Source organism: Rattus norvegicus, chromosome 6 (assembly GCF_021556685.1).
Source record: "Rattus norvegicus strain SHRSP/BbbUtx chromosome 6, alternate assembly SHRSP_T2T, whole genome shotgun sequence".
NCBI lineage: Eukaryota > Metazoa > Chordata > Mammalia > Rodentia > Muridae > Rattus > Rattus norvegicus.
Genome location: NC_141539.1, coordinates 110,748,726 through 110,767,405, shown reverse-complemented (window position 1 = coordinate 110,767,405; position 18,680 = coordinate 110,748,726). Strand labels below are relative to the sequence as shown.

Sequence of the window (18,680 nt, the reverse complement as noted above, 5' to 3'; positions counted from 1 at the left end):
GGTGGTACTGGTTTTGAAGGCATGAAGGTGTCATGGAGAGCAGCTGAGGCCTGGCACTGTGAGAGGCCATGGAGGGCCATTGGTGAAGGTGCAGTCTCAGTAGCAACTGATGGCCCAGGACAGAAGTGGTCAGGCAAAGGAGCTGAGGCTTGGCACCGTGAAGAGAGCCTACAGAGGCTATTGGTGAAGCCTAGTTGCAGCGGAAAACAGCAGTGTTTTGGAGACACCAGTACCATGAGATGACCACTAAGAACAGCAGCAGCAGTGGAGTATGGGCACCTGGAGCCTAGAAGACAAGGTGTGTGCTACAAAGGGCAGAGCTAGAGAAGTGACCCAAGCTTTTGGAGGACACCAGAAGACTGTGAGTGGATCTCAGACATTGGACGGTTAGAGTTTGATTTTTGCTTTTGATTGTGACTGTGCCCTGACATTTTTCCCTCTTGAAGAAAGAAAGTATTTAGTGGAGCCCACAGTTAAGAGACTTTGAATTGAAAAAAACACTTTGAATTTTAAAAGAGATTGGGTATTTTAAAGGGATTGAAAATTTAATATGTAAGAATTTGTAGAGACTGTGGGACTTTTAAAGTTTAGATCTTGGGAATGAATAAGAAAGTAAGGGTTGAGGTTTAATAATGATGTGTTTGTGTGTCAAGATGACAAGGGTCAATTGTACTGGCTGGTTTTATGTGTCAACTTGACACAAACTGAAGTTACCACAGGAGGAGGAACCTCAGTTGAGGAAATGGCTCCATGAGATGCAGCTATAGGACATTTTCTCAACTAGTGATCAAGGGTGGAGGACCCAGCCCATTGTGGGTGGAGACATCGCTGGGTTGGTAGTCTTGGGTTCTATAAGAGCAAACTGAGCAAGCCAGTACATCCCTCCGTGGCCTCTGTATCAGCTCCTACTTCCTGACCTGCTTGGGTTCCAGTCCTGACTTCCTTTGGTGGTGAACAGCAACCTGGAAGTGTAAGCTGAATAAACCCTTTCCTCCCCAACTTGCTTCTTGGTCATGATGTTTATGCACAAATAGAAAACCTGACTAATACAATGAGTTTTGGGAATCAAACCCAGGTCCTCTGCAAGAGCAACAAATGCTCTTAACTTCTGAGCTATCTCTCTTTAGCCCACCGAGGAAGACTACTTAAACACTAGTAGTTTTTATTTCTTGATAGTGATGATATGAGCATGTCTTTGTGAAAATTCATAGTGCTGTATATAATAACCTGGTAGTTTTCTACATTTACTTTCAAGTCAAAGTTTCAAAGTTTCGTTACAAGTTCTGGGAAATGCAAATCCACTTATGTGAGAGCTGACAAGCATAAGGGTACTTCATCTACAAGAACCAATGAAGAGAACACACACAGACCCTTGGTGTTCAACACTCTCAATTCTTGCCTCTCTACCAGTTTTCTTTTAGACTTTTTTTTTTCCCCAGTGTGGCTTACATATCCCTTATGCATTTATAACAGAATCTGAAATAACTAATAAAAGAAGTTCGGTTTCCTTAACAGTGTAGATTGTTCTAACTCAATCTCCTTGACTAGCCAGCTTCTTGTTTTGTTTTTGTAACTCAGTTATACAGGAGAAAAAAGATGTTTCTGAGTAACAGTCACTAACTTGTCTCTGTAAGAGAAGTATGAGCAGGACGGAGCAGGCGGCCCACAACTTCAATCACAGCATTCAGGAGGCAGCAGCAAGCAGAATTGAGTTTGAGGCTAGCCTGGTTTACAAAGCAGGTTCCATGACAGCCAGGGTTTCACAGAGAAGATTTGTCTTGTAAAACAAAATAAAACGTAAGAATGTATACGAGTCAAAGAAGATGGGCAGAAATGGAATGGAATGAGGTAAACTAATGTTGGAGAAAGACAGCATAAGCAGAATTCAGTTTTAGGGCTAAAAACCCAACCTTATCAAAGTTGCAGCGTGATGATGCACGCCTACCACATCAGCATGAGGAGGCTGAAACAGGAGGATTAAGAATTTGCAACTACTCTAGGCTACACAATGAGTTCCAGGTCAACCTGAGCTAAGTAGCAAAGCTGTATCTGTGTCTCAAGAAACAACACCAACAAATCAAACTAATTAAAAAAAAAAGCTGCAGTTAATAGGACTAGAGTTTGATACTCAGCACAAATATCAGGTGGCTAACAGACACCTGTAACTCCAGCTTTAGAAGATCCAGTACCTTCTTCTGGCATCCTTGGGCACCTGCATGCATGTTAATATGCATATAAATTAACATACAAACAAAGTAATACTTTAAAAACATATATTTACAATATGTTGGATTAGGTTGTAAATAGGCCCATGATCCTTCAGGCCCTGAGTCACTGTGAAGGACACCAACAAATCACCAGCTCCTAAAACAGGAGTGGGAAAAAGCTAGAACCAATTGAGAATGTGGAAAGAATATAAGTTTATATGACTGGCAAAAAGAACAGGTAAGTTAAGGCAGTGAGATAATAGAACAGTTTTTAGTATCTGTAATAATGCACTGTGGAAAAAGAATAACCCACTCTGTGTTGCTCCACAGAGGCAGATCTAGAACAACAGATAGACATTATAGAAATGTATTTACATTTAATGTTTAAAAACCTTTTTAAAACACTCAAAAGCCAATGTTCCTTTATTTACACGCCAATATTCAAGCATAGCCTATCGACCTCTTGTCATTACATACGTGCAGATACGTGCAGGTACGTGCAAGTCACAGCAAGCACGTGGAGGTCAAGGACAACTGTGCCAATCAGTATGTAGGTTCTGGGGATCACACTCGAGCCATCACCTTTTCCACTGAAATCCTCCTCAGTGACCCTGGTAACTCACTTATAATCAGCCCAAGTCTCAGCATTCTTTACCTCTTCACAGACATGAGCTCACTGAGATGATTTGTATAATAAATAAGGTGATGTACCAGACCTTTCACAGCAAGCTAAAGTACAACATGAGCATGGGCTCCAGAGAAGGGATGACAATAGACAGTTCCTAAAATTCTTTAGCACTATGATTATTAATTGTACCTTTGAGGGAAGAAAAAAAACTTTTAGGTCCTATGTTTGGGAGTCAAAAAGGAAAACAGTATGAGAGAAATCATGGGAGCTGAGGAGCTGGAAGCACGTTTTATGTGGTGGTAAGACGACATGTTTCTGACAACCAGTTGCTAAAAGGCAAAGCTTGATCTAAGAGACAGACATTGAGTTCAAATCAACAAGATGAACTATACTGCCAATGAACGAACAGCACAAATGTAGTCACGACAGCATGACTCTGAATGACGGCATTCCACACAGGCGTTTGCTTTGAGTAGCGTCTCAGCTCTATGTCCCAGGCAAGCAACCCTGACCCAGCGAGCTGGCTCTCTTCTCTGCTCCAGTTTGTAGATGGTAACGTGAAATAACTCACCTAGTGTCACAGGTTATTTACAAGGCTCCTCAAGGGGAAAATGGATATAAAGGTTCTAACATGGCTTCAGAGTACACAGAGGAATTCATATTAATTACACTTAACATTTTCCTCAGCTTCAATTTTGAATGGAGTTTTGATCATGTTACTTTCAGAACTTTAAATTGGGGAACAACAAAAAAGATAATTTTTTTCTTTGGAGACAGGGAGGGTTACCTATAGTCCAGGCTGTCTTCAAACTTGCTCTATAGCCAAGGACTAGGCTTGAACTTCTCATCCTTCTTCCTCTACTTCCTAAACCCTGGGAAAGCAAGCACGTACCATCCTACTCAGCTAATGTGGCTAAAGGATCAAACCCAGGGCTCTGTGAGGGCCAGGTAAGCATTCCACTAGCTGAGCCGCATACCCAAACCATGTATTTTTGTTTTTAAATATTAAAGGCTTAAATTTAAAATGACCTTAATTAATGCACTGACACTAAAACCAGAAACTAAGTAATATACAAATAGGTGGCAAAAAGCAAATTATAAAACTTTCAGTATAATCCTGTATATGTTTTAAATCTTTCAATAATAGAATTAAATTACATATATAATTTTTCTACTATAATTTTTGACCAAGAAAAAAAACGATTAAAATATTTTTGCAGCTAGATGTGGTGATGAACATATCCCAGAACTGGGGAAGCAGAGGCAGATAGATCAAAACCAGCCTGGTCTACACAGCAAGTTCCAGGTCAGTCAAGAGTTACTTGGCAAGAACTTGCCTCAAAACAAATCAAAATTTTCCATAGAAAATTTGACATTTATGCCACCCAGAGGGAAAACTAGACTCTTCTAAGTTTGGGAACATGAATTTAACATGTTTATTTTGAGAGACTTGATATGCGGACCAAGCTTGCCTTCCTATGTATGTAGCCCAGGCCACTGTTTTTTCATTTTTTTAAAATTACATTCTGTACGTATGTGGGTGCACATCCTCCTTGGCCTATATGGTGCTCGGAAGACAACTAACAGGAGACAATTCTCTCTGCCCATCATGTGGGTTTTAGAGACAGAACTCAGGTGATCACATACAGTAACAGGAACTTTTTCCTAGCTCATGGCTTAGCCTCTTGTATTCTAGGCTTGCTGGCACGAGCCACCATTCTTTACTGAATTTAATGCTTTAGAAAAAAAAAAAGCAACCACTATTTTTTTCTTTTCTAATTATATATATATGGTCTAAAGACAGACATCTTCCTAAGGAAAATATAAAGACCACAAGGTTCCAGGGTGGCGGAGGTGGAAGGATGGCAGGGATTTTGTAACTTTTGTTCTGTTGAGTATGTTGAGTAAAAGCAGGAACTTGGTGTGATGGTTTCTATTTGCTCTGCCTAGGGAGTGGCACAGTTGAGAGGTGTGATCTTGTTGTAGGTGTGTCACTGTGGGTGTGGGCTTTAAGACCCTCATCCTAGCTGCCTAGAAGTCAGTAGTCTCCTAGCAGCCTTCAGATGAAGATGTAGAACTCTCAGCTCCTCCTGCACCATGCCTGCCTGGATGCCACCATGCTCCCTCCTTGATGCCAATGGACTGGACCTCTGAACCTGTAAGCCAGCACCAATTAAATGTTGTCCTTATGAGAGTTGCCTTGGTCGTGGTGTCTGTTCACACTAAGACATTTGGTATCTATAGAACAAATGGCTTTCTAAAAGGTCCTATTTACCCTTATACTAATCTAGCAAATTATACTTGCTAATTTAATTATTTGTCAAACAAAAAGGAAAACAGTTAAGTTTAAAGTATTATTCCCATTCTGTTTCTGTGTTATGCTTTTTGTTTTATGAGGTAGTATGTCATACAGCCCAGGTGGGGCCTGGGTTTGATTTAACACATAGCTCAGGATAATCCTTGAAGTTCTAATTCTCTCCTGCCTCTCTTCCCAATGCTGGGATTACACAGTGTGCCATTATACTTGGCTTAAAATATTATTTCTAAAACTGCAAAGTCAGTAAAAAGTGGTCAGCATTACTCTAAAATACATTCATTCTAGACTATTATAGCCAGACAAGATAAAAAGTAGTTATATATGCAATCTTTTTTAAGTTATGTCAGGTTGAATTAGCAAATAATACTAACATTTTAACTGTAAATCCATGAGTGTACACAGAAAAGTACAAAGGAAACACAAACACTGGATAATCTTTGGATTCTACTACAGCTTATATAAAATTAGCCACAGTAGGAGCACTGACCTACCTTGGACCTCTCGGACCTTCTAAGAAACTGCCTTTAGGAGGGTCTGCAAGCAGTCCACCTGACTTCACTGGCGTGTCCTTAGCTGCAATGACGGATTGAGATAGAGCAGAAGAAGACTCGCCCAGTCCTTGCTCAGATGAGAACACCTTGTTCAGAGGTTTGGAATTCCCTTGTTCTGACTGAGGTGGAGGGTGATATGGTGAAGGTGGGGTTGAACCAAAAGACACAGGTGTGGGAAGCAGTGCTTGTCTAGGTTTCTCTGGGACCTGTGAGTTCTGAGAACTGGAGGCTGGTGGAACCGGGGCTGTTAACTGAGGCGGCATCCCTTGTGGGACTCCAGGGGGAGGTATTCCAGGGGGAGGTGTGGCTGAAGATAACGGTGGGAGGGGCAGGACAGGTGGTGCCCCAGAGAGAGATGGAGGGGGAAGGACTGGTGGTGGTCCTGCTGAAGAGAGGGAGGGCGGGGGGAGAACTGCTGAAGAAAGTGATGGAGGCATTCCTGGTGGGGGAACAGAGGTTGGTAGAGAAGGTGGCATCACAGGTGGAGGCATGCCAGGTGGTGGTATGGTGGAAGGCAGGGCGGGGGGCATCACTGGTGGTGGCAATGATGGAGGTAATACTGGAGGGGGCATTGTTGGCAGAGGTGGCGGCATCTGCGAATATGGGACAAATGGAGGTGGCATTGCCATGTTTCCCATGTACTGGTTCTTCACAGCCTGAAATGAGGTGACTTTCTCCTGGAGATAGGTCTGAGTGGCTCGCATATGTCCTTGCCATGATTTCCACTGCTTCTCATACTCCTCAAGCTGATCTTTATGGGGGTAGGAATGGAGCTGCTCCTCCCACAGCTGGAACTCTCGCTCCCACTCCTGATAGAGACGTTGAAACTGTTGCTGCTGCATCTCATAGTGTCGCAGCTGCACATCGAGAGACATGGTCTACAAATAAAGACAGACATTCTTTCAAGACAGCCATGTAAGGATTGGTCCTAATTTCCATTAATAAATCAAGACTACATAAAATTTTAGGAAACTTAAAAAAAAAAAAATGTCCAAGGGGAAAGATAAAACTGCTAGATCCTTCCCGTGATGATCACTATTTCGTCCCTTGGGCTGAGCAGCACCACACTTGGAGAAACCAAACACATGCAATGAGTGGTTCACTGTCACTGAGGATCCTTTCAGAAGATGGAAAATCCAGCCAGGCAGTGGTGGCACTCACCTTTACACCCACTGCTTGGGAGGCAGACGCAGGCGACCTGAGTTTAAGGTCAGCCTGGTTTAAAGCTCAAATCCCAGGACAGTTAGAGCTAAAACAAACAAGCTCTGACTGAAAAAAGCAAAAAAGGGAACTACATTCCTATAGGAGTATACTTTTTTTTTTTTTTTTTTTTAAGATTTATTTATTTATTATATATAAGTACACTGTAGCTGTCTTCAGACACACCAGAAGAGGGCATCGGATCTCTTTACAGATGGTTGTGAGCCACCATGTGGTTGCTGGGAATTGAACTCATGACCTCTGGAAGAGCAGTCAGTGCTCTTAACTGCTGAGCCATCTCTCCAGCCCAAAGGAGTATACCTTAAACATGTAGGACAAACACCTAAGTCGATCACTTACGCTGTGGTGCTATGTTATCACTAACACTGCTCAGGGGTAGGTGTGTGTGCTGGCTGCCTTGGCCGATGAGTTATACACTTATTTGTTACTACAGTGGTATTTTTAGACATATCAGATTAATGTAGTTATGTGGAAACAATCCATAGGTCTTAAATCTCTTAGCAACTGTACTCTTAAGAGACCCATTCTATCTAACCCTCCCTCTTTAAGGAATTCATTACAACCGCCTCCTTCCAGTGCCTTCAATGATATATCACATTACCTGAGTATCCTTTGAAATAGCTACTTGTCAATACTTCTAGATTGTTAGTTTTTCATACTTAAATCTCTTTTAGGAGCAACAAATCCTTTCTGCATCTTTGGGAACACTTCCTGCTTACTTGTTTTGGAAACACTTACCTGTATATGTGGCGAGTGCTGGATGACTTGCTGGTACTGCTGTAGGATCTGCTGTAGCTGAGTGTGCCTCTGCATTATTCCTTGATACTGGAAGCCGACTCGATGCTGCTGGTGCTGTTGCCAATGTGCCGCTGCAGCCTGCAACTGTTTTAATCTGGCATCTTCTTCTGGGTCTTCTGACTAAATAAAAGAAATACATGTAAGCCATAAAACAGCAACCAAATCAATCAATTCCAGAATCCTCCAATTCAGGCTAACTGAGAGCAGCTATCCCACATTAGACAAACCCAAATCCCTATCTACACAGGTATTATGGATGGTAGGACAGGGGGTTGAAGGGCCACCATCTCACTAGAGTTATTCTTAGACAGGACAACCATTTCCCCAATAGGAAGAGAATTCACAGGTCTAGTACTTTCAACCCACTGAGCAGTAGAGAACCTCTGTACCTTCCTTCCCTTTCACTCTCTCCCTGTCACTGTTAGAGTACAATATATTGTTTAGTAAAGCTGAGAGAACAACATTCCAATAATGTGGGGACTTTCCATTCTCCAGTCACCATCTCAGTGTGACAAAGATGGTCATTTTCAATGCTTCCACACTGTAAGACGGTTACTATAAATGAATATATCCATTCTTCCGATGAGTAGAGAATAGATCAGCTAATCTGTCCAGAGTCACCATCACAAGTGGCAGTGTTTGGACAACTGACCCTAAAAGCTAAAGATAAATGAGTGCTCTGTACTGTGATCATGAACACATGTGGACATCTCTCTTTTAACGCTTCTCTTTCAGACAACCTCCCCAAAATTCCTTTGCTAATTTTAAACCTGATAAGACGACATCTCGTTACTTCAAAAGTGGACTTTTTACAAGTACCTGAACACATGGAGAAACTGAATGACTGAATAAACGATGAACAATCACCTGGGGCTCCTCAGGCGGGAGTGGAGGTGGCATCTCTTCATTTGGAGGTGGTAATGGGGGCTCTTCCGCTGCAAGAGGCTCTGCTATCTGACTGGTAGCTGGCACTGGAGCTTCTTCTTTTATGGGTTCTGGTACATCCTTTGCCGTGACAAGACCCTTTTTATGTCCTGGCAAATGCACTTTTGTCCTCTGCTGCAAGCTAAGCAGATGCTGTCGATACCAATATTGTTGTTGCTCCTACAATACAAGCCATTTTTAAGAATTTTATTTTATTTATTCCATGTGTATGTGTGTTTATAGGCACAAGCATGCCACAGTGTGTGGAGATCAGGAGACGGTTCTCTCCTGCCATGTGAGTCCTAAGGGATACAACTCAGGCCATCAGGCTTGACAAGTGCTTTCCCTGCTGACCCGTATCTTTGGCTCAGTTTTAATTGATAATCACCTATCTCTGCAGCTGGTACAGTATTGAGCTCAGTGTTTTGTGTAGGGCAGGCGAGTGTTCCACCACCAAGCTATAGACCAAGAATTCCTCTTATTCTTTTAGACAGAATCCCAGTAAAATGTCCAGCCTGTCTTTGAACTTGGTCTGTAGCCCCAGCAACTTCAGTCTCCTGAGCATAGGCCTGTCATTACACCCAGCTAACATAACACTTTTTCACTGTAGCTGTCTTCAGACACACCAGAAGAGGGCATTGGATCTCATTACAGATGGTGAGCCACCATGTGGTTGCTGGGATTTGAACTCAGGACCTCTGGAAGAGCAGTCAGTGCTCTTAACCACTGAGCCATCTCTCCAGCCCCATTAACACTTTGGGTTGTTATACAGAGAAACTCTGCCTCAAAAAAAGATAAAACAACAACAAAAACAAAAAATGTTTCTCGGGGCTTGAGAAATGAATGGTTCAGCAGTAGGAGAACTGGGTTCAGTTCCCAACACCCACATGATGGCTCATGACCATCTGTAACTCCAGCTCCAGGGAATCTGATGCCCTATTCTGACCTCCTTTGACACTAGGCATGCATGTGGTAGACACACACACACACACACACACACACACACAAATCACAACACATATCAAATTAAATAAATAAATCTGAGTCTGAGAAACAGGTGGTAGCACAAACCTAAAAGACTAGAAGGGGGTATGTGTCTAATTGACCTGTGAATATGAGACCAGCCTGTCAAACAAAACAAAACCAAAAACATGGAGAGAGGGGCTGGGAAGGTAGTTAAGCATGGAAAATGTTTGCTATGCAAAATCAGGACCTTACATTTCCAGAACCTACAAAAGAGACTGCAGACCACAGTGCCGGTCTGCAGCCTCAATGCCAGAAGACAGTCAGGAAGATGCTATTTTTTTTTTAACAAGATCTCCATCATTTTACTTTACCAAATGAAGACTCAGGTGCCACATGCTGTGGTGAACGCCTGCTAGCTCAGAGAGGCAGAGCAAGCACCCAGCTGACCTTCCTCCTCAGCTGGTCCAGTTCAAAAACTCCCTTAAACTGAAAGTCCCTCCATTCTGCTTCCTTTGCATCTCTGACTCTTACTCTCTATGGGTTTTTTCCCTATGTTCACTTCTTTGTCACCTGGTTGCTTGATCTGCCTCTTGACCTATGGTTGACTTTTTAAAATCCTGTTTACAATATTCAAGCAGAAAACTTTGTACAAAGGGTTTGAAGAAATGGCTCAGTGGTTAAGAGCACTGACTGCTCTTCCAGAGGTCCTGAGTTCAATTCCCAGCAACCACATGGTGCCTCACAACCATGTGTAATGGGATCTGATGCCCTCTTCTGGTGTGTCTGGAGACAGCTACAGTGTACTCATATACATAAAATAAATTATAAAGTATTTAAAAAAAAGACATGTACAAGCCAAGACACACAACTAAAAACAGGTTATTTCCAGTAACTAGTACAATCTCCAGGTTCACAGTGTAATAAAATATCCTACAATAGGAAGCTCACTGGCAAATCAGTATAACTAAAAATCCCAGCTGCAGTGCAGTGAGAGACCCTGTACCAAGAAAAAAAAAAAAAAATCAAAAAACATCCCAGTACCAACTAACTAAATAAATAAAAATCAATTTCAATTCTCATTATTCATAGACTCTATATATGTGAATTTGCTTATCTGCCAAAATTTACTTCTAACTCCAATATGGCAAGTGTTCCCAGTTACTTTATAAAGGAAGAAGAACAGTGGGAGAGCTGAGTGGCTGACAGGTGTATCCCCAGCTGAGGAAGAACAAGGTGGTGCAGCCTTCTGGCCACACTGTCATTTTCATAGCACAGTCACCCCCACAGAATCCAACAATTTTTTGCTAGCTATTTTGAATTTAAAAATCACAAACCCACCCCCCCCCCAATGTTGTAGTAATGTTGGCAGGCGGACCAGACCAGTCTGATCTACAGTGAGACCCTACGTCAAAAATCAATCAAAAAAAGTAAATAAACCAAAGTATAAGGTTCCCCAGTCACAGCCTAGTACTGTCTAGTATGCCTAAGCAGGCTGTGAGTGCTCTTACAAGAAATGTATGCTCCCTAAATTTCACTCAAGAAAGCATTACTGTTTACCAAGAGTTGAATACTAATGAATTAACAGTATCTTAAAAAATACAGTGTCTTTAAAGAGAAAGCATGTTATATGTTGAGGAACATATGATCAGAAGCTTAGATTCATCTATATTTTCCTTAGAACAAAAGTCTAATATCAGTAGTGGTACACAGCTTTAATCCCAGCACTGGGAAGGCAGAGGCAAGTGGATCTGAGTTCAAGGCCAGCCTAGTCTACAAAATTGAGTTCTGGGACAGCAAAGGTTACACAGAGAAATCCTGTTTTGAAAAACTAAAAACTAACTAAATACATAAATAAAATAAGATAAAAAAAAAAAAAAAACAACTCAGTCTACATTATTCTTTGTTCTTCCTAAAACTCAAGAACCTTGTTAATCTAGATTGAATCAGAACTTTGGCTGACCTGGAATTTCCTATGTAGACCTGTTTGGCTCTCAACTCAAAGATCCACCTGTCTCTTACTGAGTAGTGGGATTAAAGGTGCACACTACCACATTCAGCTATTTTTTTTTCTTTTGATAATAAACTTTTCGTCTGTGTCAAAGGGTTAATTTTCCATGCTCATTTTAAAATTATTTATTTTTGGCTTTTTGAGGCAGGGTCTCTACATAGCCCTGGCTGTTCTGAAACTAGGGCTATAAAATAGCCTGGCCTCAAATTCATAGAGATTCACCTGCTTCTGCTTCTCAGTGCTAGGATTAAAGGTGTCACCACACCTGGCTACACGCTCACTTTCTAACCTAATTATCTTGGGGGGGGCAGTTCCTATATTGTAAATATTTTATTTTATAATCTCTCCTAATTTTCTGTGTGCAAAGATATATAAAATATTCATAATAATATGTCTTTCCCCCAAATAGACTGACTTGTTATTTGTTAATTTACACAGTGACATTTTCTTCTTCTTTCTTTCTTTCTTTTTTTTTTTTTTTTTTTTTTTTGAGCTAGGGTCCAACTATGGAGCCCGCTCTGCTCCCTAAAGGCATTGCCACCTCACCCCAGCTCTTCTTCTGCTATTTTGATCTTTTTTTTTTTTTTTTTTTTGGTTCTTTTTTTTCGGAGCTGGGGACCGAACCCAGGGCCTTGCGCTTCCTAGGTAAGTGCTCTACCACTGAGCTAAATCCCCAGCCCCCTATTTTGATCTTTTAACTTTGGCAAAGTGCTAAACCATATAACAGGATATCAATAAATGATACTGACTACCATAAGCCATTCATTTTGACTTAGAACTTTTCTAATTTATTGGCAAGAATAAATTTTATCTTACTCTATTTTGGAGCTTATTATCATACATATAACCATCAGTTCCCAGAACAAGATTACTTTTTTTTTTTTTTTTTTAGTTTTTTTAGTTTTTTCCGGAGCTGGGGATCGAACCCAGGGCCTTGCGCCTGCTAGGCAAGCGCTCTACCGCTGAGCTAAATCCCCAACCCAAGATTACTTTTAATATTCAAATTAAAAACAAAAACAAAACAAGTATGTGATGGCACACCTCTCATCTCAGAGTTTGGGAGACAGATCTTAGTGGGTTCCAGGCCACTCTGATCTATATAACCCACTATTAATAAAAAATAGTAATAATAATAAAAAATAAAAGAAATTAAAAATCAGCAATAATGAAATATTAAAACATTTTTCAGCAGGCATGACACCGTCTGTACTTGGTAGAAGCAAAAGGGTCAGAATCAAGGTCATCTTCACCACACAGTAAGCACAGTAAGTTCAACATCAGACTCAGCGACAAGAATCCATCTCAGAAAAACAAAAGGAAAAAAGAATTCAACTTCCTTCACTACTTTAAGAAAATAGTAAGCCAGACAGTGGTGGCGCAGGAAGCTGAGGCAGGCAGATCTGAGTTCAAGACCAAACAGGTCTGCAGAGTGAGTTTCAAGATAGCCAAAGAGATACAGAGAAACCCTGACTTGAAAAACCAAAGAATATACTGGAAATATCAATAGATTCATCATTTACCTTAAGAAACTAAGTCAGGGCCTGATAATGTAGCTTATCAGTTGACAGAGTACTTGACAAGCATGCACTAAAGTCCTGAATTCTTTTCTCAGCACAAAATAAAACCAAGCAGGGTGTCTATCACATGCCTATCGCGTTGGCACTCAGGAAGTGGAGGCAGGACAATGTGAAATCCAAGGTTAGGAGACAGCAAATAGGGTAAAGGTGCTGAGCAAAAGCCTGGTGACCCCAGGAGCCTACATACAAACAAAAGGAGAGAAAGGACCCCAGTGATTGTCTTTCACCTTCCACATGCACCAAGCACATGTGCCCACATCCAGACAGACAAGACAGACACACAAACACAATTTTTCAAAAGGTCACAATTCAAGGTCATTCTAAGCTTAATAGCCAGTTGAAGGCTAGCCAGGTCTAATGGAGAATCTGTCTCAAATAGGGTGTGTGTTAGGGTTAAGGGCTAGAGAAACTGCTCAGAGATTAAGAGTGATATCTACTCTCCCAGGGGACCTGTTTGTTTGTTTTTTCAACCAAAACTATCTTTATTTTTTTAGTCTTTAAAAACAAGACAAAACAAAACTCTTCTTTTCCCAAAATAACGATTAGCTTAGAAAAATGGATATATATTCAAAGTGTTTCCCTTTAAGAGAAACTTCATTTTATAGAATCTAAACATTAAAGGTTTGAAAAACAAAAAAGGCAGAATCTAATATAAGTCAAGGAAATCCACTCATACTTCAGGACCTTCTCCTCCAGGAACCAGCATTGTTATATTATTTCCGTTTAGTAGAATTTGATCTAATTTTGTAATTCGTCTTCCTTCTGGTGTAATTTCAAATTCTGTGACATCTTCCAACACCATATTGACAAAGTCATCAAATCCTAGAAGTGTACCAACGATTTCTTTCTTTCTTTTTTTTTTAAAATTTAACGAGCGGCTTATTGTAGAAAAGACAGCTGAAGGACAGATCAAATTGAAAGAATTACTGTTATAATAACTTTAATTTATCTTGCATTTTATAGAAGTCTATGAACGATTTTAAAAAGCACCTCCTTACTCCATCACGTTTCTCTGACAGTTGTTAAAGTAGGCAACGAGTATGTCAACAGCTTGAATATCAGTATCTTGCAAGGATTTCAGAACAATCACTCGCCAAAGAACTTGGCAGTTTCTATCTTGTTTTTAACTCAATGGTACATCCACTCTGATGGTAACCTGTCCAGCCGAATCTCCACCACATTTTGGAAAAATCAATGGTGATTAGCAAATTAGTTAGCTTTGGCAAGGAGCTGTGCTCGCTTGCCTGTGACAGCCTGGAAGCCAGTTTTGATACTGGCAACAGAGCATCGAGAATGACAAGTTTTACACTGTGAGAAATAGAGTAGGGTGACCGGCATGTGTGACAAGTGACGTATTCCTTGATATATCTTCTCAAGACGTTTTCTATCTGTTTCTGTTGGAATCTTCCTTTGATTACAAGTTGGTTATTACCATCTATAGAACCACTTGTACCCAATTCTGCCAATAAAAATGCAAGGAGATGTTTGGGTTGACGATGTAATAGTTTACAGATATCTGTAAAACTGACAAAAGAAGTTTTCTTGGTTCCTCCTCGGACGACCTGTGGAGGTTTCATCACAAATTTCCTCTCCTCTCCAGCAACCACATCTGGATTCTTTTCTCTCATGATGTTGAACACTCGGTTCAGCAACTCCTCATATGTGGTCTCTTTCTGAGCCTGCCCAAGCAGGCCCAGTTTGGTTACTGAATGAAATGCCATCATCTTTTTTGCTGTCTTCATCTTCTAAAGCTTCATCTTTTTCTAGTACTTCGTCTTCATCTGGGAATTTCACATTCTTCTTTTTCTTCTTCTTACTGCCAAGCATAATGTCAAGGTCGTCCTCCAGCTCGGCCGGCTCTTGAGCATCACTTTCAATCTTAACATCCTTTATAGCTTCTTCAGCTTCATCAATATCAAATATCTTTTTTGTCTTTCTCTTTTGATTGAAGAAGCTCAAGTCGTCTAAGTCATCAGAAGCACCTTTTTTCCCACCGTCCTCTTCAGCTTCCACATCTTTCTCTTCAGTTGGTTCTGGCTCCACTTCTTTTGTCTCTGAGGGCTGGGTTTCTTCTGTCTGGGCATCACTTTCTTCATCTAACATAAAAGGCTTCTTCTTCTTTTTCTTTCTTTTTGCTCATAGTAGGATCAAAAATCATCTCGTCCCCAGACATGGCTGTGGTTCGCGTGGGTTTGGCAGTGATGAAAAGTCAGACCGGTCGGCTTCACACCCCGGAGTCAGCGATACCAACGATTTCTTTATCACTCTTCATCACAATGGGAATTCTTGATCCTATACATTTGTCCACGAGCTCTAGTGGCAGGAGTTGAGACAGGTTCGTGGTCATGTTAGCCGCCATGGCCACGTTGGAAGTGCCCAGGAGACCTGTTTTAAGTTTCCAGTATCCGCATGGTGGCTCACGACCATCTATAATCCAGTTCCAAAGGATCTGATACCCTCTTCTGGTCTCTATGAGTATTAGGCATGCCCATGGCTCACAGATATACATACAGACAAAACACCCATATACATAAAATAATATTTCTAGAAAAACAAAGATATGAAAAAGCAAAGCAACTGAAACCATTTTCATTTTTGTGAGAAATTGGCCTCAAATTCTTGCTTGTCTGCTGATACTGGCATTGGAGCCTGGGCTGCCATGGGTAGCTGTTTCAGTTGCTTAAAGTATCATTAGAAGACAAAGACACCAGTTCCTTCACAAGTTAAAAGATAATGGCTACGGGGTTGGGGATTTAGCTCAGTGGTAGAGCGCTTGCCTAGCAAGCGCAAGGCCCTGGGTTCGGTCCCCAGCTCTGAAAAATAGAAAAAAAAAAAAAAAAAGATAATGGCTACAAAGATGAAGGTTAGCAGATATAGATGAATGTGTATATACTGTGTATGACACCCAGAAGTTAATGTCAGATACCGTACCCAATTTTCTCCACTTCATTTTTCTTTTTTTAAAAACAGGGTCTCTCACTGAACCTGAAGCAAGCCAATTCTGCTAAGCTGTGTCTGGTTGGCTCGCTAGTAAACCCCAGGGATCTTCTGGTTCCTACCTCCTCAGTTATCTATTGGGATTACTGATGTCCATCACACTGGCTTTTACATGGATGCTGGTCCTCATGTTTTTACTAAGCCACAGATTCTTTAATAAGAACACAACCTCTTCTTACTCCTCCCATCTTTATCTTAGATCCAATCCAAGAGATAAGCTGTGCTAGGGTTCCAGTAGTTGTTGATTCAGTGACAGTATGCTTTGTAGGTCATTTCCTATTTATTATGAACCCAATAAGTGAGAAACACAACTACTTCCGTCTTAGGCTTCAGCATGTTTCTGAAGCCTACAATGAATAAGGATGATATCAGAAATGTCCTTAGTGACCTGAAGGAAAAATCAAGTTTAGACTGGTTAACAACAGACGAGGAGCCAGTTCTTCTCAACATCCCAGCATATGGGATGCTTTCATGTCTTTTTTATTTTTTTAAGATTTATTCATTTATTATATATAAGTACACTGTAGCTGACTTCAGACACACCAGAAGAGGGCATCGGATCTCTTTACAGATGGTTGTGAGCCACCATGTGGTTGCTGGGATTTGAACTCAGGACCTCTGGAAGAGCAGTCAGTGCTCTTAACCACTGAGCCATCTTTCCAGCCCTGCTTTCATGTCTTATGGGAAAAGGTAACATATGTTACCTTTAAGAGACTGAATGGGAGCCAGAGAGATGGATAGTTCAGCAAGTCAAGCACTTGCTGTGGAAACACCGGGACCTGTGTTTGATTCCCAGCACCCACGTAAATGCAGATGGGCATGATTTATTGCCTGTAATCCCAGCACTCAGGGAAAAAGAACAGGCTAGGTAGTTAGACTAGCCACGTCAGAGTTTTAGGTTCAGTAAGAGACCCTGTGTCTGTTTATGTAGTGGAGAACAACTGAAGAAGACATCCAACATCAACCTCTGGCCTCCACAGTACATGCACACAAGTATACACACTCCACCACTGCCATCATTCAACACAGAGAAACTGAATGAAGAGACCTGAGACATTAAGAACTCTAGAATGATTTGCCACAAACATTGTTACTAATAAAGATGCACATTTATTCAGGCAGCCCTAACCACCTGCTACTGGCATAGCCATAAAACCAAGGACTACATGATTTTGCCAGAAGGGGAATGTTACTAAGTGTGTCTGTGTGCGATATTTTAGAGATCAATACTGCAGAGTGGTAGCATCCCTGTCTAGGTTATTACTAATACCTGTAATAATGACTGACTGTTATCTGTGTAGATCTTAAGTGATGAAAGAAAACCTGATTGATCAATCAAATATCTACTTTTGATTTGGTTTAAAATGACTACTTTTAATATCATTAAGATTCACATCCTCCTTTAAGAACTAAGGTCACCAGGTAAAATTAGTTTCCTTTTTTTTTTTCCTTCTTTTTCTTTTTTCTTTTTTTCGGAGCTGGGGACCGAACCCAGGGCCTTGTGCTTGGCGCTCTACCACTGAGCTAAATCCCCAACCCCTAGTTTCCATTTTTAAAAAGAATGTTCCTTTATTTCATCTTTCTCCAGTTCCTGCCCTCATTCTTTCTCGCTCCCCTTCAGTTAAAAACTTCTTAAAAGAGTGCTCTATACTCACCATCCCCATCCTCACCTTCCATCACTCCTCAAATCAATGCAATCTGGCTTCAGTCACTATGAAACTGCTCCTGCCAAGGTCAACAGTAATCTCTATGTCAGTGGGGAGACAGCTCAGAATCTTCATCTTGCTTGACCGATTAGCAGTACTTAACACAGCTGGCTATCTTGTTCCACAAGTGCCTTCCCCTCACAGTCTGTAGCCCTGCTCTGTTTTCACTTCCCGTCCTCCTAATGTTGGTCTTTCCTCCACTGGTTATTTGGACAGGTGTTTCCGAGGCTAGCCACAGGTCTTCTAGCCTCCATTCTTTTCCTATGTACACCCCCCAGCAGAGCTTACCTATTATATGTCTTAGGACATACTGTATATGTATATGATAATTCACCAGATCCTGCTTCTAGACTCTATGTCTGAATCTAACTTCTACATGGATCTCTCCATTTGGAATTTATGCCCAAGGACCTCAAACTAAGTATGCATAAAGCTTAACTCCTATTTTCCACATCATCCCCTAGCCTTTTCTCCCTATTCTTCCTCTAGGTTTCCCATTTTATTAAGTGGTATTACTAACCACTCAGAAGCCCACCCCCAAGCCCACAAATCCTTGATGCCTCCCCTTGCCATGACTATCCAACTGGCTGGATTCTAGCAGCTAGATATGACTTCCATATTTCTACCTCTTTACATCGCCACTAATAACATTTTCAAAGAATCTGACACCACTTCTGGCCTCTGTAGGCAGTGTATACACATGGTACACATAAAATAAAAATCAATCTTTCTAAATGCCAGAGCTAGAGTGAAAATGATTAAGAGCACTGGCTGCTTTTG

General features: G+C 41.1%; 1 protein-coding gene and 2 pseudogenes across 9 annotated transcripts in view; all 3 read right to left on the bottom strand.

Annotated features, from left to right (window-relative positions):
* The window catches only part of Ylpm1 (YLP motif containing 1), a 75,771-nt gene that overhangs the window by 50,503 nt on the left and 6,588 nt on the right, over nucleotides 1-18,680 (bottom strand). For all 8 annotated transcript variants that reach the window (XR_015621814.1, XR_015621815.1, XR_015621816.1 and 5 more), the window contains 3 exon segments: nucleotides 8,590-8,826; nucleotides 7,663-7,842; nucleotides 5,644-6,581 (listed from right to left, as the gene is read on the bottom strand). Coding sequence is in view for 4 of the 8 variants with exons in the window: in NM_001271258.1 (NP_001258187.1) it covers nucleotides 5,644-6,581; nucleotides 7,663-7,842; nucleotides 8,590-8,826 (1,355 nt within the window). In the remaining 4 variants the exon portion in view is untranslated.
* Nucleotides 13,823-14,200, bottom strand: LOC134479504 (U6 snRNA-associated Sm-like protein LSm5; annotated as a pseudogene).
* Nucleotides 14,320-17,719, bottom strand: LOC134479233 (eukaryotic translation initiation factor 2 subunit 2-like; annotated as a pseudogene). Its single transcript, XR_015623216.1, has one exon. The product of XR_015623216.1 is annotated as a eukaryotic translation initiation factor 2 subunit 2-like (transcript).